The sequence below is a fragment of the Vidua macroura genome, chromosome 18 (assembly GCF_024509145.1).
Source record: "Vidua macroura isolate BioBank_ID:100142 chromosome 18, ASM2450914v1, whole genome shotgun sequence".
In the NCBI taxonomy this organism is placed as follows: Eukaryota; Metazoa; Chordata; class Aves; order Passeriformes; family Viduidae; genus Vidua; species Vidua macroura.
Window position 1 is genome coordinate 4,893,194 of NC_071588.1, and position 18,750 is coordinate 4,911,943.

General features: G+C 56.1%; 1 protein-coding gene across 2 annotated transcripts in view; it reads left to right on the forward strand.

Moving 5' to 3' along the window:
- The first annotated feature begins 248 nt into the window (after positions 1-248).
- Positions 249-18,750, forward strand: part of SEZ6L (seizure related 6 homolog like) — a 35,914-nt gene continuing 17,412 nt past the window's right edge. For both annotated transcript variants that reach the window (XM_053993579.1, XM_053993580.1), the window contains exon 1: positions 249-365. In XM_053993579.1, the coding sequence (XP_053849554.1) occupies positions 296-365 (70 nt within the window). In that variant the 5' untranslated portion in view covers positions 249-295. The remainder of the gene's footprint in view (positions 366-18,750) is intronic.

Here is an 18,750-nt window from a genome sequence, read left to right on the forward strand (position 1 = left end):
GCCGGAGCGCTCGGCGCTGCGCGGGGGCCGGAGCGGCCGCCGGCGCCCTCCCCCGCCGCTCGCTCCGCGCCGCTCCGCGCTCCCCGCGCTCTCCGCTCCGGTCCGCCCTCCGCCGCGCCCCCGCGCCGCTCCGCTCCGCTCCGCCGGCAGCGCCCGCCCCCGCCCGGCCCCGCTCGGCGCGGAGCGGCTCGGATCGCATCGGCTCGGCTCGGCTCGGCTCGGCTCGGCTCGGCTCGGCTCGGCTCGGCTCGCCCAGCTCGCCCCGGCGCGGAGGCTCCGCCGCGCCCGCCGCAGGATGCCGGGGCCCCGCGGGCTCTGCCTGCTCGCCCTGCTGCTGCTGGGCACCCCCGCGGCCCCGCGCCCAGGTAAGCGGGGCGGAGCGGGGCGGAGCGGGCCGGGGCTGTGGGGCTCCCCGGGGCCCGCCGCCTCCCGGCTCCGGGGAGGGGGCACCGCCCGGCGCGGGGGAATGCAGCCGGGACCGGGAAGGGGGGGGGTCGGAGCGGGAAGGGCTGCTGGAACCGGCTGTGCCATCCCCGATCGGGGACCCTCCGTTTCTGCTGCTCCCCGGGCCGGGATGAAACTTCTGGCACTGCGGGGAAGCGCAGCGGCACCGGGAGCGGCGGCGGGAGCGGGGCCCGGCGGAACGCGGAGCTCAGCACCGCGGGGCGGACAGCTCCCGCCGCCCGGGAGCGCTCCGGGAGCCGCGTCCTCACCGGCAACCGAGCGCGAACGGGGCCGCGGCCTCCCGGGAGCCGTGCCGGACCCTTCGCCTCCCTCCCGCAGGGAGAGCAGCCCCATGTGTCCCCAGCCCCCCGTGTGTCCCCAGCCCTCCGTGTGTCCCCAGCCCCCGGTGTCCCTCCAGCCCCCACTTCCATGTCCCCACTGGTGTTCCCGCCCCATCGTCTCGGTCAGGGGTGGCCGTGGGGGGTGAGTGTTTACCCAGGGGCTTTCTGTTCTCTCCACGTGTCCCCCATCCCCACGCAGACCCCCTCCCTCTCCCACTGCTGCGATGCCAGACCTAAGAATAGGCTCTGGGATGTGCTCGCGGGTGACTTGGCAAAGTCACCACAAACTCGTGTGGGGCTTGGAGGCGACTGAAGCGGTGCCTGTGCCCAGTCCCTCGGCACCGCTGGGATACCAGGACGAGGCAGCTGGGCTCGGGTGTGGGTCTGGGTGGGGTTCCCAGTGTGGATTGTTCAGTGGGAGAAGGGAGAGGCCGGTGTGTGCTGGTGCTGCGGTGTGCTCGGGGCCTGAGGCTGCCCTCCGGGGCTGGCAGGGTGTTTGTAGCAAACACCACCAGCTCCTGGTGTCAGGAGTGCTGTGCGGTGCTGTCTGCCCACTCCAGTCCTTGCTCTCGTGGTCAGATTGCGTTAAATGACTTTGACTTTTCCGTCTGAAACCTGGCTCTCCAGACAGGGACTGTATTACAGAATCCTTCCTTTCTGGGCAGCAAACCAGCAATGGATGTAGACAGTGGCATTTCTCCCTCACCTGCATGGGTTTGTGTTCTGTGTCTGTGCACGTACGTGTGGAGGAATCAGATGTGAAGTCCCTGCCAGTTCTGGCATCCTGTTCCAGCCCGGGGACACACAGAGAGGCACGTTCCTCTGGTGTGTTACACAAACGCTCTGGTCCCGGCTGCCGGTGCTCTGTGTGAGAGCAGCAACCATCCCGGGCTCCCCGGGGGCCTGGGGGAGCTGGCAGCAAATCCAGCAAGCACAGGCCCAGTGAGGGCTCTCAGCTCCCTCACTGCCTCATGTGCTGAGGCAGGAGGGCTGTCCCAGTCCCACTGGGAGCATCAGCAGGCAGTCCAGCTCCCGGGAACAGGATTTGGCACAATCTGCCATAAATCTCATGGTGGAAGAACACAGTGTGCTGAACTCCTCTTTCCTTGGCAAGAGAAAGGGAGCTGATAAATTGTTGACCCTTTACAAGGTTTGGTGAATTATTGCAGTAAAATCCCAACTCCTGCCTACGCAGCCTGGAGCCGGTGGCGACGTGGCAGCTCTGCCCGTGCCTGGGGGGAGTCTTGTCCATCTGTGTGGAGGGGGACACGGCCAAGGGCCCAGAGCAGTGAATCCTGCTGTTCTCCAGCTGGGGAGGAGAAGGATCAGGCCCCGCAGAGACAGATTGCTCTGCTCCATCTGCTGCTCTTTCTGTTCATGCGTCCAAGAAAAAACCATTTTCACATGACTTGCACCCATCGGGTGCTTGGCTGGTGGCTTTGGGTGCTCTGCACTGGTGAAGCCATCTAGATCACCAGAGAGGAGGTGTGAAAGCCTCTCCTCTGCTCTCAGCATCCGCTCACACCCACCCACCGGTGCAGAGCAGGCAGCAGAGGCACGTCCCTGCACAGGGACTTGTGCCAGGAGGCTCTGGGCAGCCTGTGCTGGAGCAGCGGCATCCCGGGAACGTGGGCACCAGCAGGGGCATCTATTTGTACCCTGGAATGATGCAGTGGGCAAACACGGGGGGTGTGGGCAGCTGAGTGCAGACAGGGCAGCGCTGCCTGTGCTGCCCATGCAGGCTCAGCCCCTGGCAGTGGGGATGGCACGGGCACAGCTGAACCCCTGGGAGATCCAGGGTTTCTAAATATATTCGGGGTGTCCAATATAGGCTGTGATGAGACCAGCAAACCCTGCCTGAGGCTGCAGTGCCGGGAGCAGAAATGCAGCTGGGGGTGCTGAACTTCGGGCTTCTCTGCACCCCCAAAGTCTGCACCCTCCCTTCTCTTCTTCGAGGCATCGGGGCACTCCTGGGGTGGCTGTCACAGCCCAATAGCAAGGACAGAGATGCCGCTGGCTCTGTGTGAGCACAGCACCACGGGGGTTGTTTCCAGAGGATCAGGTGTGTCCGGCAGGAAGGAAAACCGAGCGTGAACTCGGCGAGGGCTGCAACAAGTGCGTGGTGAGCTCTCGCAGCAGCACCCCGAGCAACGAGATAACAGCACAGAGCCAGGCTGCCAGCACAGATAACAGGAATGGGGATTGTCTGATGGAGAGCTATCAAAGGCCATGGCAAATGGCTCCTCTTCCTTCTCTCCTCCTTGGCAGAAAGGATGAGGAGAGCCTGGATCAGGAGTATATGAAATTAGTCTCTCTCAGCCCTCTGCTTCTCTGGTATTTTTTGCCGTTATGAATATACAAAGATGCCATTTCAAGCGCAGTTTTGTGGATGTCACAGTGTCACAGACATTTCCTTCTGTACATTTTTAACTTCTCCTTCACTGAGGAATCTGGTAGCAGGATTTAGGGCTGAGGAGCCAGGCTGCGCCGAGTCAGCTGAATGTGCTCCCTTGGCATCCAGAACGGCAGCAGAGATCTTGGAATAGCAAACCATGGAAAAAGGGAAGTGTGTGATCCATCCCTTGGAAGTCAGGTGGTGCTGGGTTCAGAAGTTAATGGATAATAAGTGATGGATGAGGCAGAGGAGTGCCAGGGCATTTCTGGAAAGGTAACGTGGGCATCAAAACGGGCTGGCGTGAGCGTGGCCCATCCTGCCAGCGGGCAGGGATGTTCCCTGGGCATTCCAGGTCAGTGCCGAGTGCTGGGGTGCTTTGTTATCCCATTTTGTACAGACAGTTGTTTTTTTAATGAAATAGGCTTTGTCTGATTAAATAACACACAGCTTTTGATGTAGACTACAAGCAGCCTCAGAAATCTGTGTATTTTCCATCCTCTGTCGCTGCAATGAGTGCAGCTGCTTCCAGTGGGCTTTGGAAACAAAAAAAACCCGAAACCAGAGTAACCTTCTGTGAGCAATCCGAAAGTTATTTACTTGATGCGATTTTATTTTTCAAATATTTGAAAGTGGTTACTGAGCAGTAAAATAGGCTCCAAGGAAATCCTGTTACAAAACACAGGCTCTATTTTAATTAGCATGATGTGAGCGACACGGCTGGAACTGGGGCTGCCACCGAGTGCATCTTTCAGGAGCTCGGAGATGTCTGTAGGAAACACGGCATGAGCACCAGCTTTTCAATTTTCCAGTCCATCAGGATGGATTTACACTCTTGTCAGGGCTATGAAATTGCTGGATGTGGTGGTGAGAGTTGTGTGTCTTTAACCACTTGACTTGCCAGGCACAGGGTGCTCTGCAAGGTGGGGATGTGCCTGTCCCTGCTCTGGTCCCAGTCACGGGAGGGGCAAGGGGACACTGGCGCCCCAACAGCACCCAGCCCTTGTCAGGGCTTCAGCAGGATGAGCTGGGATGAGCCTCACTGGAGCCTGGGGACCAAGGGCAGCACCTGGACAGGCCCCTTCTGGCAGGCAGAATGTGGGGCCAAAGCCAACACTGCCAGCAGAAACCTCGGGGTGCAGCTGGTGCCAGCCCCCGGCAGTGGGGAAGGGGACCTGCCACACCCCAAATCAGGGGAAAAGGGCAGAGTGAGGAGGGTTCGTGGCGTGAGAGAAGGTTTGGCATCACTCTGGCTCAGGCTGCTGCCCTTCAGCTGCTGCTCGGAGCTGTGTCCCACGGCTTTCTGGAGCCCTTCCCAAAAGGACCTGCTTCACGAGATCAGGTTCCCTGCTGCTGCACAAGTGAGTGGTTCTGGGCTGATGGGATGCAGGGAGCAGATCTGCCTGGTGCAGGTGCCTCAGCTGCTCTCCCTGCAGCCCCGACGCAGTGGCAGGGAACTCAGCCTGCAGGAACCGGGAGGAAGGGAAGGAGAAGGACTCTGCAGCAGGAGCCCTTCCTGCCGAAGTGCTCAGGGAGGGAAAGTGTCCTTCATTCCAGGGGACAGGCTGCCAGCTCCTGGCTGTCTGTCTCCTTTCACAGCTTGTTAACTGACAAGTTGTTAAGAATGTTCTTGCTCTGTCCCACGGGGCCGGTCCCGCTCTATCCGCATCCTGCTCTATCCACATCCTGCTCTCTCCATGGATAAAAATACCTGCACAATGGAAACGGCAGCCAGAGAGAGGAGTGAGAATCTGCAAGAGGAGCAGCCCTGCAGACACCAAGGTCAGTGAAGGAGGAGGAGGAGGAGGTGCTGCAGGTGCCCGTGGTGCAGCCCAGAGTGAGGCAGCTGTGCCCCTGCAGCCCATGGGGATCCACAGGGAAGCAGAGATCCATGTGCAGTCCGTGCTGGAGCAGGATCCTGGCAGGATTTGTGTGTCCATGCAGAAAGGAGCCCACACTGGAGCACATTTGCTGGCAGGACTCATGACCCCGTGGAAGGGATCCAGGCTGGAGCATCCCATGCCTGAAGGACTGGCCCTGTGGAAAGGACCCACACTGGAGAAGTCCATGGAGGACTGCAGCCTGTGGGAAGGACTCAGGGTGGGAAGTTCATGGAGGAATGTCTCCCGTGGGAGTGATGGAGCAGCTTTGGTGGGCACCCAGCATCCATCCAGTGTCAACCCAGCACATGCACAGGGTCAGCTGTGCTGCTGGGAAGACAAAAAGGGAAACAAATGAACCTCTGCTGCTCAGCTCTGTTATGTCACGGATTTCATCCATAAGGATTTCCAGAATCAGAGGAGAACCATGGAGCTGGATTGCTGGAGGAGCCAACAAGAGTCTGGGACTGAAGGACAAAGCTGGAAGCTGGGGAGGCTCATCTTCCATACTGGAGAGGGACATGCTGTGGGTGTCCAGCAGAGCCCGTGGCATTGGCTCAGAACCAAGTGCAAGTGTTGGTTATCTCTGACTGGGATCTACACCCGTGGTCCCTGAGGTTGGGGGATTCTTGAGCAGCCACGATCTGTGCATGTGACCTGGGACAGCCCCAGGACCCCCCAAAAAACAGGGGACATCAGGGAGGATCTGCCAGGACCTGCAAAAGTGGAGGCTGTGTCTGGTGGGGAGTGTTCCTGTGGCACTGTGGAGAAGACACCATTCCTGCCCCGGTGTCCTTGTTGGATGCCACTGACGTGAGATAACGAGCCCTTTGAAGCGTGCTGCTGGGAGTGAGTGTCACACTGACACTGCTGCACTGAGCTCAAAATCAGGGACCCAGCCCAGGGTCCTGCTCCTGGGGAGCAAGCAGGGGCACCTGGATCCAGCCCCCTGGGATGGGGACCCTTTGCTGCAGTGCTCTGTCCCATGGTGGCTCAGGGCTGTCCCCAGTCAGGGGGGATGGTGTTCCCAGGGTGCTGAGGAGCTGATTTCCCCTCTGTTCCATCTTTTTGCTTGCTGGAGCTCCCACCACTGGTGCAGCTGCAGCTGGCTCGCTCCCAGGGCACAGCCCTGACTCAGACATCTCTCTTTTATTCCTTTTTCCTCGTTTTCCTTTCTCTGGGAAGAGGCCAGAGCAGCAGCTGACCAGCCCTGAGCACTGGCTGAGCCTGGAGCTTTCCTGATGCACAGCGAACAGGGCAAGCACGGATTTGTCCAGATCTTTCTCCCTTTTCCTGGCCCCAGGAGCCCATGGACTGCAGTAAATTTTCAACCCCCAGGGAGCCCAGGAGGCTGGGCAGGGGCCTGGCTCTGTGCCTGCTCCATGGGGGTGAGGACAAGGCATTGGCACCCCAGGACAGATGGCTGCAGCAGGAAGGTGCAAGGAGGCTTCATGGAAGCGCAATCCAAGCTGCTGGCGGTGCAGAGGGATGGGATGAGCAGCCTGGCCACTCAGCCCGGCTCCCAAGGCATCATTCCAAGTGCAAAGCTTTAGTCTAGGAAGGAAATTTGGTGCCAAATGCAAAGGCATCCAAAAACTCGAGCACGACAGAAGGGATAACTGTGGGATGGATCCCAGAGCGGCGTCATCTGCTCGGCGAGGAGGATTCTCACATCTCGGCCCGTCTCTCTGTCTTGCACACTGGGGTGGGATGTGCCAAAGTCAGGAGCTGAGGGGCCAGGAGCACCCCAGGGAGGGCGGCTCTGCAGGGGGACCACAACAAACGTGGTCCCCAGGGCCTCCAGGGGACACTCAGGGATGTGCTCCAGCCCAAGGGCAAGGGAAGCGCTGCAGGGACCTGGCACTGCCATGTGGGGCTGGGGCACAGCAGGCAGGAGTGACCAGGCTCAGGAACAGCATGGGGGAGTGAGGGAATGTTCTGGAAAGCGGTCATTTTGGGGCAATTTCAGAGCTAGTCAGAACGGCTGGAAATATTTAAAATTCAAGAGAGAAGCTCCATCTGACGTTTTTGGGTGGATTAATGGAGCATGGCAACATTTTGTGGATGAGATGCTTCATCTCGGGTAGAGTGGTGGCTGGGGGACAATACTCAGGACATCACTGCTGATGTCCCCTCTGCCACCCTGCATCTCTTCCATGATGATGGGGCTGCACAGGAATGGGGCTTGCATCTCCTGATGCTGATTTAAATGCAATTTCAGTAAAAAAACCCAGGCTTTTCCTGACAGTCCTGAACTTCCATTTGCTGAGATACCAAGCTCCTAAATTGACAGACCACTCTGGCATGAGCCCTCAGAGCTCCCAGTGCTCCCAGTACACCAGCACATCTCTGCCCACTGCAGGAGCTCTTGGCAAAGTCCTCTTGGACACATCCAATGCCATCCTTGGAGAGCTAATTCTATTCCCAGCATTGTCAGGCTTAATCTGTTCTGGTGCAGGGACCAGATTCTAGAGCAAAGCAGCCACCCACAACAAAGCCACCCCAAAATCTGGGGCCCCAAGGCAAGGAAAGGCTCCTTTCCAGGGCGCACAGCCCCCACCAGACAATGTGTCTCCCTTCACTCCTTATCCATCCACATTATCCACGCAGCAGTTTTTAAATTGCTGCTGGACACTGCATTTACATAAATATGTGAGCCAATGAGGTCTAAAACCCTGGTGAGCCCTAAATGGTGAATTAGGCTTTTGGAAAGAGGATTTTATCAATTTACTGCGAGTGCAAATCAACAGAACAGAATTTACAAACCTATCAAAAAGCGAGGTGACAGTTTGGAATTAATCCTCTGCCCCAGGCACAGGATGTACCTCCACAAACATCTCCCAGCATAAATATATTTGAGAAATAGTGGAGGAAAACGTAACTCCTAATGCCTGAGCACGCTGGCGGCGGCGGCAGCGGGAGATGAATGGAGTTAATGTCATCGGGAAGGTGCTGCCGCCTCCTGCTTTATTTTTATCCAAGACTCAGCGCCCAGCCTGCGCTGAGATATTGCAGTTTGTCTTTGTGCCAGAATTTCCCCCGAAGAAATCTCCCCGATAATCGCTCTTCCTCATCTATTCCTTTTTAGAAGAAAAAAAAAAAAAAAAAAGAATAATTTAATTCCGTTCCTCCGCACGCCTCACCGGCTGGAGGAGCCCCGGAAGGCTGCGTGTCCTGGGGGGGATGAGCACCTGTGTTCCCCCGGGTTGGATGTGGCTGAGGGATGGATTTGGGACAATACCTGGCATTTTTGGGGCCATTTGGGCATAGGGATCAGGGATGTCCTCAGGAACAGGGGGATGCCGCTGGTGCCGTGGTGCTTTCCTGGGGAAGCTGAGCTCTGGCACCTGCTGGGCCACGGCGCTGCTCCTTCCTCAGGCAGCGAACACAAACCCGTGTCCAAAGCCAGCGCAGCGCCCTAAAGGCACAGAGATCCCCAAATTCCCGCTTCTCCCGGGCTCTCGGCTCCCACAGCGGGATCGGTGCAGTCGCCTGGCGAGGGACTGGGGCTGCTCTGCTGTCCCTTGAGGGGTTCAGAGCTGCCACGGAGATGAAATCAGTGAGGCAATAACCAGTAAAAGCCAAACTTCTCAAGCTTTCTAATCACAACTAGAAAGGCTCCTTTTCAGCTTTTGTTTCCAGCTCGCAGAGGAGCCGGTGGCTGCCAGCGGCGAGATGGCTGGCTTTGTTGTGGGAGATGACTGTGAAGGACACAGGCTGTGTTCCCATTTAGGAATGCATTGAGGCTTTCTTGGAATTCATTAGGAAAGGTAGGAAGGGAAGGGTGCAGCAAAAGAAGAGTCCTTGCCGCTGCAGCCCGCTCCCCAGGGGAAGAGCTTTTCACTTTTCCCACTGCAAACAACATCTGAATTCGAAGGTGGTTCCGTTCCTCCAGCCGGCACATCTGCAGCCAGCCGGGAAAGGGAAGGGGAAGGGGCCTGCCCTGCAGCTGCTCCCCAGCATCAGCGGGCTCTGGTCCCAGCAGGACGCCCAGGTCTCCTCCCTCGGACCCATCCCACATATCCTGAGCAGCTCTGCTAGAGCTCAGCGTGGAATCATGGAATAGTTTGGGTTGGAAGGTACATTAAAACTCATTTTTTCCACCCCGTGTCCCCAGGCAGGGGCACCTTCCACTATCCCAGGCTGCTTCGTGCCCTGTGCAACCAGGCCTTGGACACTTCCAGGGATCCAGGGGAGCCTGTGCCAGGGCTTCTTCACCCTCACAGCCAGGAATTCCTTCCCAATATCCCATCCATCCCTGCCCTCTGGCAGTGGGAAGTCATTCCCTGTGTCCTGTCACTCCGTGCCTTGTCCTCAGTCCCTCTCCAGCTCTCCTGGAGCCCCTTTAGGCACTGGAAGGGGCTCTGAGCTCTCCCTGGAGCCTTCTCTTCTCCAGGTGAGCATCCCTGGCTCTCCCATCCTGGCTCCTTGGCAGAGGGGCTCCAGCCCTGCATCCACAGGGTGATCCTGACCCATTGTCCCCCTGAGGACATTGTCCCCCAAGGGCACAACCTGAACTGAGTCACACAAACATCATCTCTTTCAGTGGCTCAGGTATCAGCTCAAGCTTCCATGGGGAAGGTTGGATTTTTCCACATTTCCACTCCACATGCACCGAGCTGGCCTCAGGAGCAGTCTTTCTTAAATTCTACAGTGTTACCTCTCTGCTCCAAACGAGAAGCCCGAGTGATAAGCAGGGACAGGAGCCTGCCCAGAGTCAGTCACCTCAAACAGGGGGTCAACTCTGAAAATTCCTTCCTCAGTACCCCAGCGTCATCCACAGCTATCTCTCGTGGAAAATCCCTGTTACAAGTTTACGTTGACCTCCTGCTGCTCCCAGGAAATCTGTTGTGTTTATCCTGAGCCAACAGACCCATCCTGGGGCCTCCTGCCTCCATCCAGCTGCTGCTCCAGGCTCTACTGCCCCTCGGGGGTCCTGCCCAGCACAGGATGTGACTGTCCCTTCAGGGTGATATCCAGGGTGGTTTGCCAGAGGCAGGTGGTGGTGGCACAGCGCAGGAACCCTTCAGCCTGATCCCTGAGTGCTCAATATTGTGTGTCAAAAAGGCAGTGCTTAAACCCAGATTTATGTCTCAGATGTGCCTGTTTTAATCACACTACACTGCTATCAAAAGGACATTAAAAATTCCGATTACCCTCCAGGAACATAAACAATGGCAGCAGTGACAAACCCCTCGTCCCAGGAGGGTGACACAGGCTTTGTGTAACTGGCCAATTCATTACCTGCTGGGGAGAAGAGCCAGGTCCTTCCTCACCACATTTCCCCATCACCAGGGTGGGTCAAAAATAACACCAGGAGGAAATCTGCCCAACCAGCAGCGACAGGAGACCAAAGAGCTGCCCACGAGGAAGTACAATGCTCTGCAAAGTCCAGCTCCTCCCCAGAACACCCTCCTGAGGCAGAGTTGGGGGTACAAACCACCCTCCAGGGGTGACATTTAAGGGCTTTCTCTTAACCCAGCTGTGCTTCAGGAACACCCAGCCCATCCCTTCCATGTGTGGGTTTCTGATTTTGATGTTTAGGGAATTTTTGGGGGTAGAGGAAGGTGACATTGCCCAGTGCCTTACAAGGGAGATGCCTTTCCATCAGCATCCTTGGAGCTGTTCCCAAGGTGAAGGCGGCAGCAACAACGCCCCATGGGCACAGGGGAAGGTGACACATCCCCCACCAGGGCAGGTGACACAGGAGGGACATTCCCTATGGAGCAGGTCCCTTCTGCTGGCCTCCAAGTCCTCTTTGCTTGTTTATGATATCCTTTTAGCTTTCTATTCCTCAGTTTTGGGGAATCCAGGGATTTTGTGGGTGCTGCACTGGGCACAGAGAGGGGTCTGGGTGTCCCACAGCCCATCAGAATCATCAGCTGGGCACAGCAGCCCTCAGCAAAGCGTTGTCCTCTCTGTTCCCAGTGTTCCTGCACCCCCCTACCACAGCCTGTCATTATCCTTTCTGATAGAATCCAGATCAATCAAACAGAATAATAGAGCAGAGGTCAAGGAAGGCTGTTCCTTCCCCAGGGAACAAGGAGCTGCTTTCGTCAGAAGTGCCAGGGAGCCAGCTTAATTGTTCTAAATCTGAGAAATTATGAACGTGCCTGATAATTGTGTGTCCTCCTGTGCTGGAGAGGGAGGAGAGCTTTGCATGAGAGCATGGAGCAGGGCTAAATCAGCTTTGAATCCCACCCAAAAAAATGGTTTTCAGGGGTTGATGGTACCACCCATACTGCACTGGGAGGAAAATCTGCCCTGTGCCTGCCCAGCTGGTGCTGTGTGGGAGCACGTGGATGCAGGAGGATGAGGAAGGATGCAGATGGATGAGGAGGGATGCAGGAGGATGAGGAAGGATGCAGATGGATGTGGAGGTGGCTGGAGCAGCAGATCCAGCAGGGCGGGGCACCAGGACCAGGCTGGGCACTGCACCCAGGACCAAAGCTGCTGCTCACCATGCAGGAGAACCCTGCTTCTCTCCTGACATTCTGATGGCTAATGAAAATATATTTGCTATCTGTATTAATTAAAATAAAGTGCAGCAGCTCATCATGAGGCTCCGTGGGAGAAGCTGTACATGGGTTATCATCATCCAGCACAGCATCGTGCAGCGATGGAATTAGTTCTGCCAGGCCATCTTTAAAACACAAATCACTGATGGCTGATAGAGCTGACAATTAATTATATAAAAACCAGTGTCACTGGGAATGAGGTGAGGGCTGAGCAGCACCAGCAGCAGCCCAGGGGTGGGCTCAGGGTGGGCTGGGACACGGAGGGGGGTGAAGCCTGTGCCAGCCCCAAAGTGCTGCTCTGCCTCCCGGCACGACTCTGGTTTCAGTGAGAAAAATTTTAAACAGCTAAAAATTGAATTTCAGCCATATCTTGTCTGAAAAGGAGTTTGTTTCTGAAGGAGTGAGCCAGTGCAGGGGCACATCTGAGGGCTGGACATGGGGATGTGCTGGGGGTGGCAGTTCCCATTTGGAGCTGGTGGCAAGATGTGCCAGTGGAGCTCCTCTGCTGCCACCCCCCAAACTGGCCCGACTTAAAAAGGATCCAGCACACAGGATATTGAAATGCATAAGAAATGCAGGATATTGCTTTTTTAGAAGGGAAAACCTAGGACTTAAGGGGGTGACAACCTGCACCAGGGCCAGGCTGGATGGGGCTTGGTGTCTGCAAGGCGTCCCTGCCCACGGCACGGGCAGGAACCGGATGGATTTAGGATCCATCCAACCCAAACCATTCTGGATTCTGCAGTTCTCTGCTCACATCTGGCACCACTCCAGGCTGTGGAGGAGCATTTGGGAGCCCAGTGTGCCCCATCTCTCAGCCATCCCGGGCAGTTCCCAGCTGTGCCAGGGCCCGTGGGGCTGGCAGCAGGAATGGGAACAGGGAGTGCTGGGCTGTGCCCCAGTTCCTGCCAGCCTCGGTGCACAGCCCTGATCGATGGAGCCCAATAACTGTAATAACCACAGCCATCAGTAACCCTCCCTGGCCCTGCCTCCCCCATTGCCAGCAGCAGGGCCCTTCCCGAGCTGTCAGGAGTCATTAGGCACCGGAGCTGCATCCTTTCAGAGCAGGCAGCAGGGTCTTTTCAAGGGCACCAGGCAGCACCAGTTCCTGCACGGCTCCTACGTGGCCAAAAAGGGAAAACCACTCCAGAACTGGGAAATCGCTTTGCTGATAAAGCAGCAGAAGGGATTGCAGAAAAAAAGGGATTCTTGCAGCAATTCCACAAAAAGAGGTTGATTTGTCAGAGCTTACCCCAAAATATGACCAAGCAGACCACAAACTAATTAAGTTCCTTAAGGCTGGGATCACAGAAAGTGGATGGGCTGTCACACCAGCAAACCAGGTTGTAGCCTCACCCCTGATCCTTCAGGAGCTAGCCCAGAGGGTGTGACATTCACATTCTCTGGACAGAGAGACATAATTCTGTCTCTCAGGAGAAGCACAGAGAGAAGCAGAGAAAACAATCTTTATCTCTGCTCCTTGGTTTTCCCCATGTGGAATGTGGTGTGGAGATTGTTCACCTGAAGTGGTTGCTGGGTTGGATTCTGGTGAAGGTTGTTTGGGTTCAGTGACCAACTGGGTCCAGCTGTGGCTCGGGCTCTCAGCAGAGTCAGGAGTTTGAGTTACGTAGGTAAGTAAAAAGTATGTAAAATAGCATCGTATATTAATATATATATTATATACTTTAAATAGTATATTAATGTAATATAGTATAGTTTTAATAAAGTTATCCTTCAGCCGTATGATATCATCATTTCTTCCCATCCGGGGTTGTCTTTTTTTACAATACAGAGGGAACATGAAAACACACATTTTGGGATTGAAAATCTTCTAAAACACCTAAAAAAGGTAGTAATAGGAAAGGGAATGACTGGCATTGCACAATCAGTAGTGAGCAAATGTGAAATCTGAAGGGAGAAAATGCAAAGACAATCATTGCCTGGAAAGAAGATTCCCCCTGCAAGCTGGGACACACTAATCCCAGTGCCTGTCCTGACCCCACCTGGTCACCAGGAGGGAGAAATGGGCCCGGCTGGGAGGTGCAGGGGACTGAGGCACAGCCTGGGGAATCCCCAGATTGCTCCATTCCCTCATCCTGAGCAGCTCCAGCTCCGCTGCCTCTGTGTGATCCCAGCAGCTGCATCCTTTTGTGGGAACAGCCCCGAGGAGTCCATGGGGAGAGCAGAAAACCCCGTGAGTGCCCTGTGCCAGATGTCACCTGTGCCACCCTCATTGCTCTGAGGCACCTCTCCACCTTGGCAAGGTGGCCAAGACTTGAGGGGCTTCAAATCCTGCCTTGAGATGCCCCAAGGCAGCTTTTAGGGCACTCAAAAATAACCCACAAACTCTTTTGTGATATCCCTGGACACACCCACAGAGGAGAGCAGCCATGTGCTGAGGCCACGGGGGACAAGTGACACCCCCGAGGTGCTGCCAGTCCCTGCTCCTCTCTCGGCAGTCTGGACTGGAGCCACGCTGTGATTCCTGTTCCATCCTGTGAAAGAAATATAAAGAGCTGCCAAACAGATTTAGCAGAGGCAGCTCAGCTCTCCCCCAGCTGCTGCAGGGGGAGCTCAGGCAGGAGCTGAATCCTGCGGCTGCCCCAGCCAGGGAGAGCCGGGCTGTGATGCTGCTCTGCTCACCTGCACCTCAAATGTCACATTGTCACCTCGTGTTTCCAGTGCTGGAGTGAAAACCCAGTCAAACCGAGCTCTGCAGACAGCTGGGACAACAGAGGAGGCTGGGAATAGTCACATATTCCATGGATGTGACTGCCTGGGAATGTTTTGTGGCCAGACACAGGAACAGTCAGCGATTGTAAGCAGACTAAACTTTGTCTCTGCAGATGTTTCAGGGCTGTGTATCCAGAAAGTGCTTCCCAGTGTGCCCAGGAGCAGGGTTTGGCTGAATCCACTCCTGCATCCCTGCCAGGGCTCCTGCATCCTTCCTGGGTCCCCTCCGTCACCCCAGAGGCAGTGCCAGGGCCCAGCACCCCTGCCAAGCCCTTGGCTGGTGCAGCACTGGCATTGAGAGCGCTGGCATGGCAGGGGACACAGCCAGGCAGCACCCCCAGGAGTCCCCAGGAGCTCCCAGGATCTCCCTTGGCATGGCAGCAGGAGCTGCTCTCACAGGGCTGACCTGCTCCCAAAGAGTTAATCCCAGCACTCGCTCCTCCAGATCTGCTCCGCTGCATCTTAACAGTGATGGGAGATTAATTATTTTAGCTGCAGTGAGCTGACTAGAACGGGGTTTTGTAGCTAAATATACTCTCTCTTTAGGAACCCATTTAATTTTATGCCCTGATGTAGACGGCTGGGCTGGATGATTGGCGAAGAAAGAAGGAGCTTCTCTTCCCCCTCTTCAATTTTTAGCCTGAAAAGCTGCCAAAACACTCGATTTCCTCTCCCCAGGTGGGCCCTGAGGAGTGAACATTCCAGCTGGGGAGCCCAGGAGAGGCACAGGAGGGATCTTCTTCTGCTAATTCATTCCTCTGGCTGCCCCATCCCTGGAAGTGTCCCAGGCCAGGTTGCATGGGGCTTGGAGCAACCTGGGACAGTGGAAGGTGTCCCTGCCCATGGCAGGTGGGACTGGATGATCTTTAAAGTTCTTTCCCAATGAATTTCAAAAAAAAATTAATTCCCCCTTGAACCCAGCCTGCTAATTCCTTTCAGCTGGGTCTGTCTGCCTGCCACAAGGCACAAATGTGTCTTTTTTACACTTGATATCATAAAACCCTGTGATAAACTCAGATTATCACCTGCATCAAAGTTCCTCTCTTTCTAATGGCTTTGCTCCCCTGCTCCCGGGTCCCTACCAGCCAGGAATATCAGGATAATTCCTTCCCCCATGAGGTGGGGATCCAGCCAGCACGGGACAGGTTGTATCACTTCCACGCTGCAAATCTCCTGAATCCTCCATAATTGCACGAGCCTCTTCAATTCCTCTTCCTCCTTAGCTGCTGCTGCTCCTCCCACATTCCTTCGGGAAGGAGCTGGGCAACTCCCAGCGAGAGCTGGGCTCATCCCTGGGGATTTGGGCCATGCTGGGGGTGATGCTGCAGTGAAGGGTGCCAGGGTTGGGGACACACAGTCTGTGGAGCCAGGGCACCATGGGCAGGTCCCCCAAAGGCACAGGTGCCCGTGCAGAGCTGGCGTGGCCAGAACAGACGCCTGGGAGTCAAAGTCTCATTGATTCCAGCTCCATGAAGCAGCAGTGGGGAGGAAAATCCATTTTCCTCCTAGCTCGGAGAAGTGTGTAATTTCCCGGCATCTGTCAGGGCTGCGTGGATCGTTAGAGCAGTTACAGCTCCTCAGGAGCAGCGGGAGAGGGGGGAGAGGTTTGTGAGTTTAATTCTTGTATTCCTTGTGGTGTCCTTGCTCCCAAGCCCAGCGAGCCAGGCACAGGCAGCATGGATTCTCCAGTCAGGCACAAACAGGATGGATTTGCCACTACAGAAGGTTTCCAGGAGGGTTTGGCTGTTGGAATATTGCCCCCAGCTGCAGCAGTCCCCATGTGGAGCCCAAACGCCCAGCTCCCACCTGGACCAGGAACCTTCTCACCCAGGGCCAGTTCAGGGGGATTTCCCCTTGTCTCATCCCAGGGCTGGGACCAAGTGTGGGTGTGGTTGTCTGGTGTTCCCTGGACCATGTCCCAGCTCTGTGTCCCTGGCCAGCACAGCAGGTCCCTGATCCGCTCGGCTCCCTCAGGAGCTGGTGAAAAACCTCCCTTCCATCCCTGGAAGTGCCCAGGGCCAGGCTGGAGGGGCTTGGAGCAACTCAGTTTAGTGGTTGGTGTCCCTGCCATGGCACAGGGGGTGGATGAGGTGATGTTAGAGGTCCCTTCCAGCTCAAACCATTCCAGGATTCGGTGATTCCATGATTCTCTCCTCTCTGCCCTTCCCAGCAGAGATGGGTTTGCTGCTGGGAGCGGGAGCTGGATGGGCAGCAGGAGCAGAGCCTGGTCCTTCCCGGCCACGGCTCCTCGGGCTGGGCACCACTGCCAGCATCCTCACCCAGTAATGAGGGGTTTCCATGGTAACCTTATTTGAGCATCTCGAGTGACACAGATGTAAATTTTAAAATGAAATATTCAGACCACAGTCCTATGAGCATAAATAAACCCCTGCACATGGGCAATTTAACAGCATTTTAAAGTGGATGCGAAACTCCCCAGGGCCAGCGGAGTCTCTGTGGCATTGGGAAATTCATGGGAATGGAAAGAAAAGCGTCCTGACCTCTTTGTGCCCCAGGAATCCCAGCTGCATCCCAGCCCGAGTTCAGAGCGGCGTCAAATCAACAAGGTGTTGGTCACACCTGCCCTGCAGAGGATGTGGCACAAAGGGACAGCCCAGAAGGGACAGCCAGGTGTTGTCCCCTGGAGTGGGAGGAAAGCAGCTCCAAACTTTCTTGGCCTCTGCCGCATTGTCTTCCTGAGCAAAACCTGGGCATCTTTTTTCTTCTGGATTATCTCCCATTAATTACTCCATGCAACAGTCCAGGGTTTCCCACTGGGGTCTGGAGGCTCCCAGCATTTCCAGGCTGTCACCCTCACTGGGACAGGCACCTCTCCTTCATCCTTGTGCCAGAGAGGAGAGCAGCTGTCTGTTTTCTCCAACAGCAACGGGAATGTTCGGCTGCAATCCATGCACACCCTCCCGTCCCCGTCTCACCTTCGCCAGGAGAGCGGCTCCGAAACTCGCGGTGCCGCGAGCAGCCCCTGCTCCGGCTGCGCTTCCCGGAGCTCCCACGGGGATGACTCACCCAGATCGGATTGCCACGGTTTTATTTGCTTAGAGGGGGAGCTGACGGGATGCTCTTGAGGAAAACGTTTTTGGGTTTTCTTTTTTTTTTTTTTTTTTTTTTTTTCTTTCCTGTTGGAAAAACTTGATCTGCTGAAGCTGTAACTGCAGGAAAAGCTGGGATTCGCATCTCCTGCTTGGAGGCAGAGGCTGCATCCGCCTGCGGGGACATTTGGGAAATGAAAGATTGTTTCAATTAAGGTTTTTCTGCTCTTCAAGATTCAAGGCCAAAAGCTTTTAAAATCTGAAACCAAACAAATCACAGCCAAGTGTTTTCATGGACACAGCCTGCTTTTTCTCAGATGCCCCTTCCCACCCAAACCCTCTGTTTTCCTCCCTGAGGATGTTGCACACGCTGGAGGTCGGCATGGGAAGAGGTGGGAGGGCAGAGGGTGCCCAGGGTGCCCCTTCTCGCCCCCCAGCCCCCCGGTGATGAAGGATTGCACCAGGACCTGGCCTCGACCTCCATGTGTTATCCAAGATCTGGATGAACTCATCCCCAGCAGGAGTGATCCCGTTCCTCCACAGAGGTGCACAGCAGCTCCTGCCAACCCTCCTGTATTGACCATGTGGGAAGGGGGAACTCCAGGGGCTCAGCCTGTGGGCAGAGGGTGCTGCGCAGTGCAGGATAAATCCCAGCTGCCCACGAGGGCTTGGATATGATGCCAGCAGCATCTCTGGGCAGGATCAGCCCAGCCCAGCACCCCTGAATGCGCCTGAGCCCGTCCCACAGGCAGAGCTGAACACCACCACTAATAGTGCCTGGATCAGCTTTATTCATTTCTGCTACAATCAGATCCTAAGCCCTTCTGGACAGTGATTCCTGAGCTGGAGCAATCCTGCTGCCCTCCCTGGAGCGAGTGCTCACGGCGATACCATCGGCATTAGGAACGGGAGCTGTGATAGGGCTACTCCCGCCTTGGCTCTTTCAGGAGCACAGCAGCAAAACGAGGCCTTTGTGATTATTCCAGCATCCTTTTATCAGGCATTTGCAGCTCTCTAATTCCTCTAAACCCCTCTGGCTGAGGTATCTTGGCAATCAGGTTCTGGTGCCACGGCACCTCTGGAGCAGCAGCTGCCTGCTGGCCACGGCTGCCCACGGGACACGGGCCAGGCTGGGGGCCCCGGGCACCCTCTCGCATGGGGATGAAGCTTTGGGGCCGGGGAGGAGAATTTTGGGGACCCTCTCGCATGGGGACGAAGCTTTGGGGCCGAGGAGAAGGATTTTGGTGCCTCTGATCTGTTGCTGCTCGGGTGGGCGGGTGCTTGGTGCCCTGCCAACACCCAGTGCCGTGTCTGGGCGAGAGGAGATGCTCTGGGAGCTGCTTCCCTGCCACCCCTCCTGTTCTGCTGCCTCTCCAGAGGCTGGTGCCACCA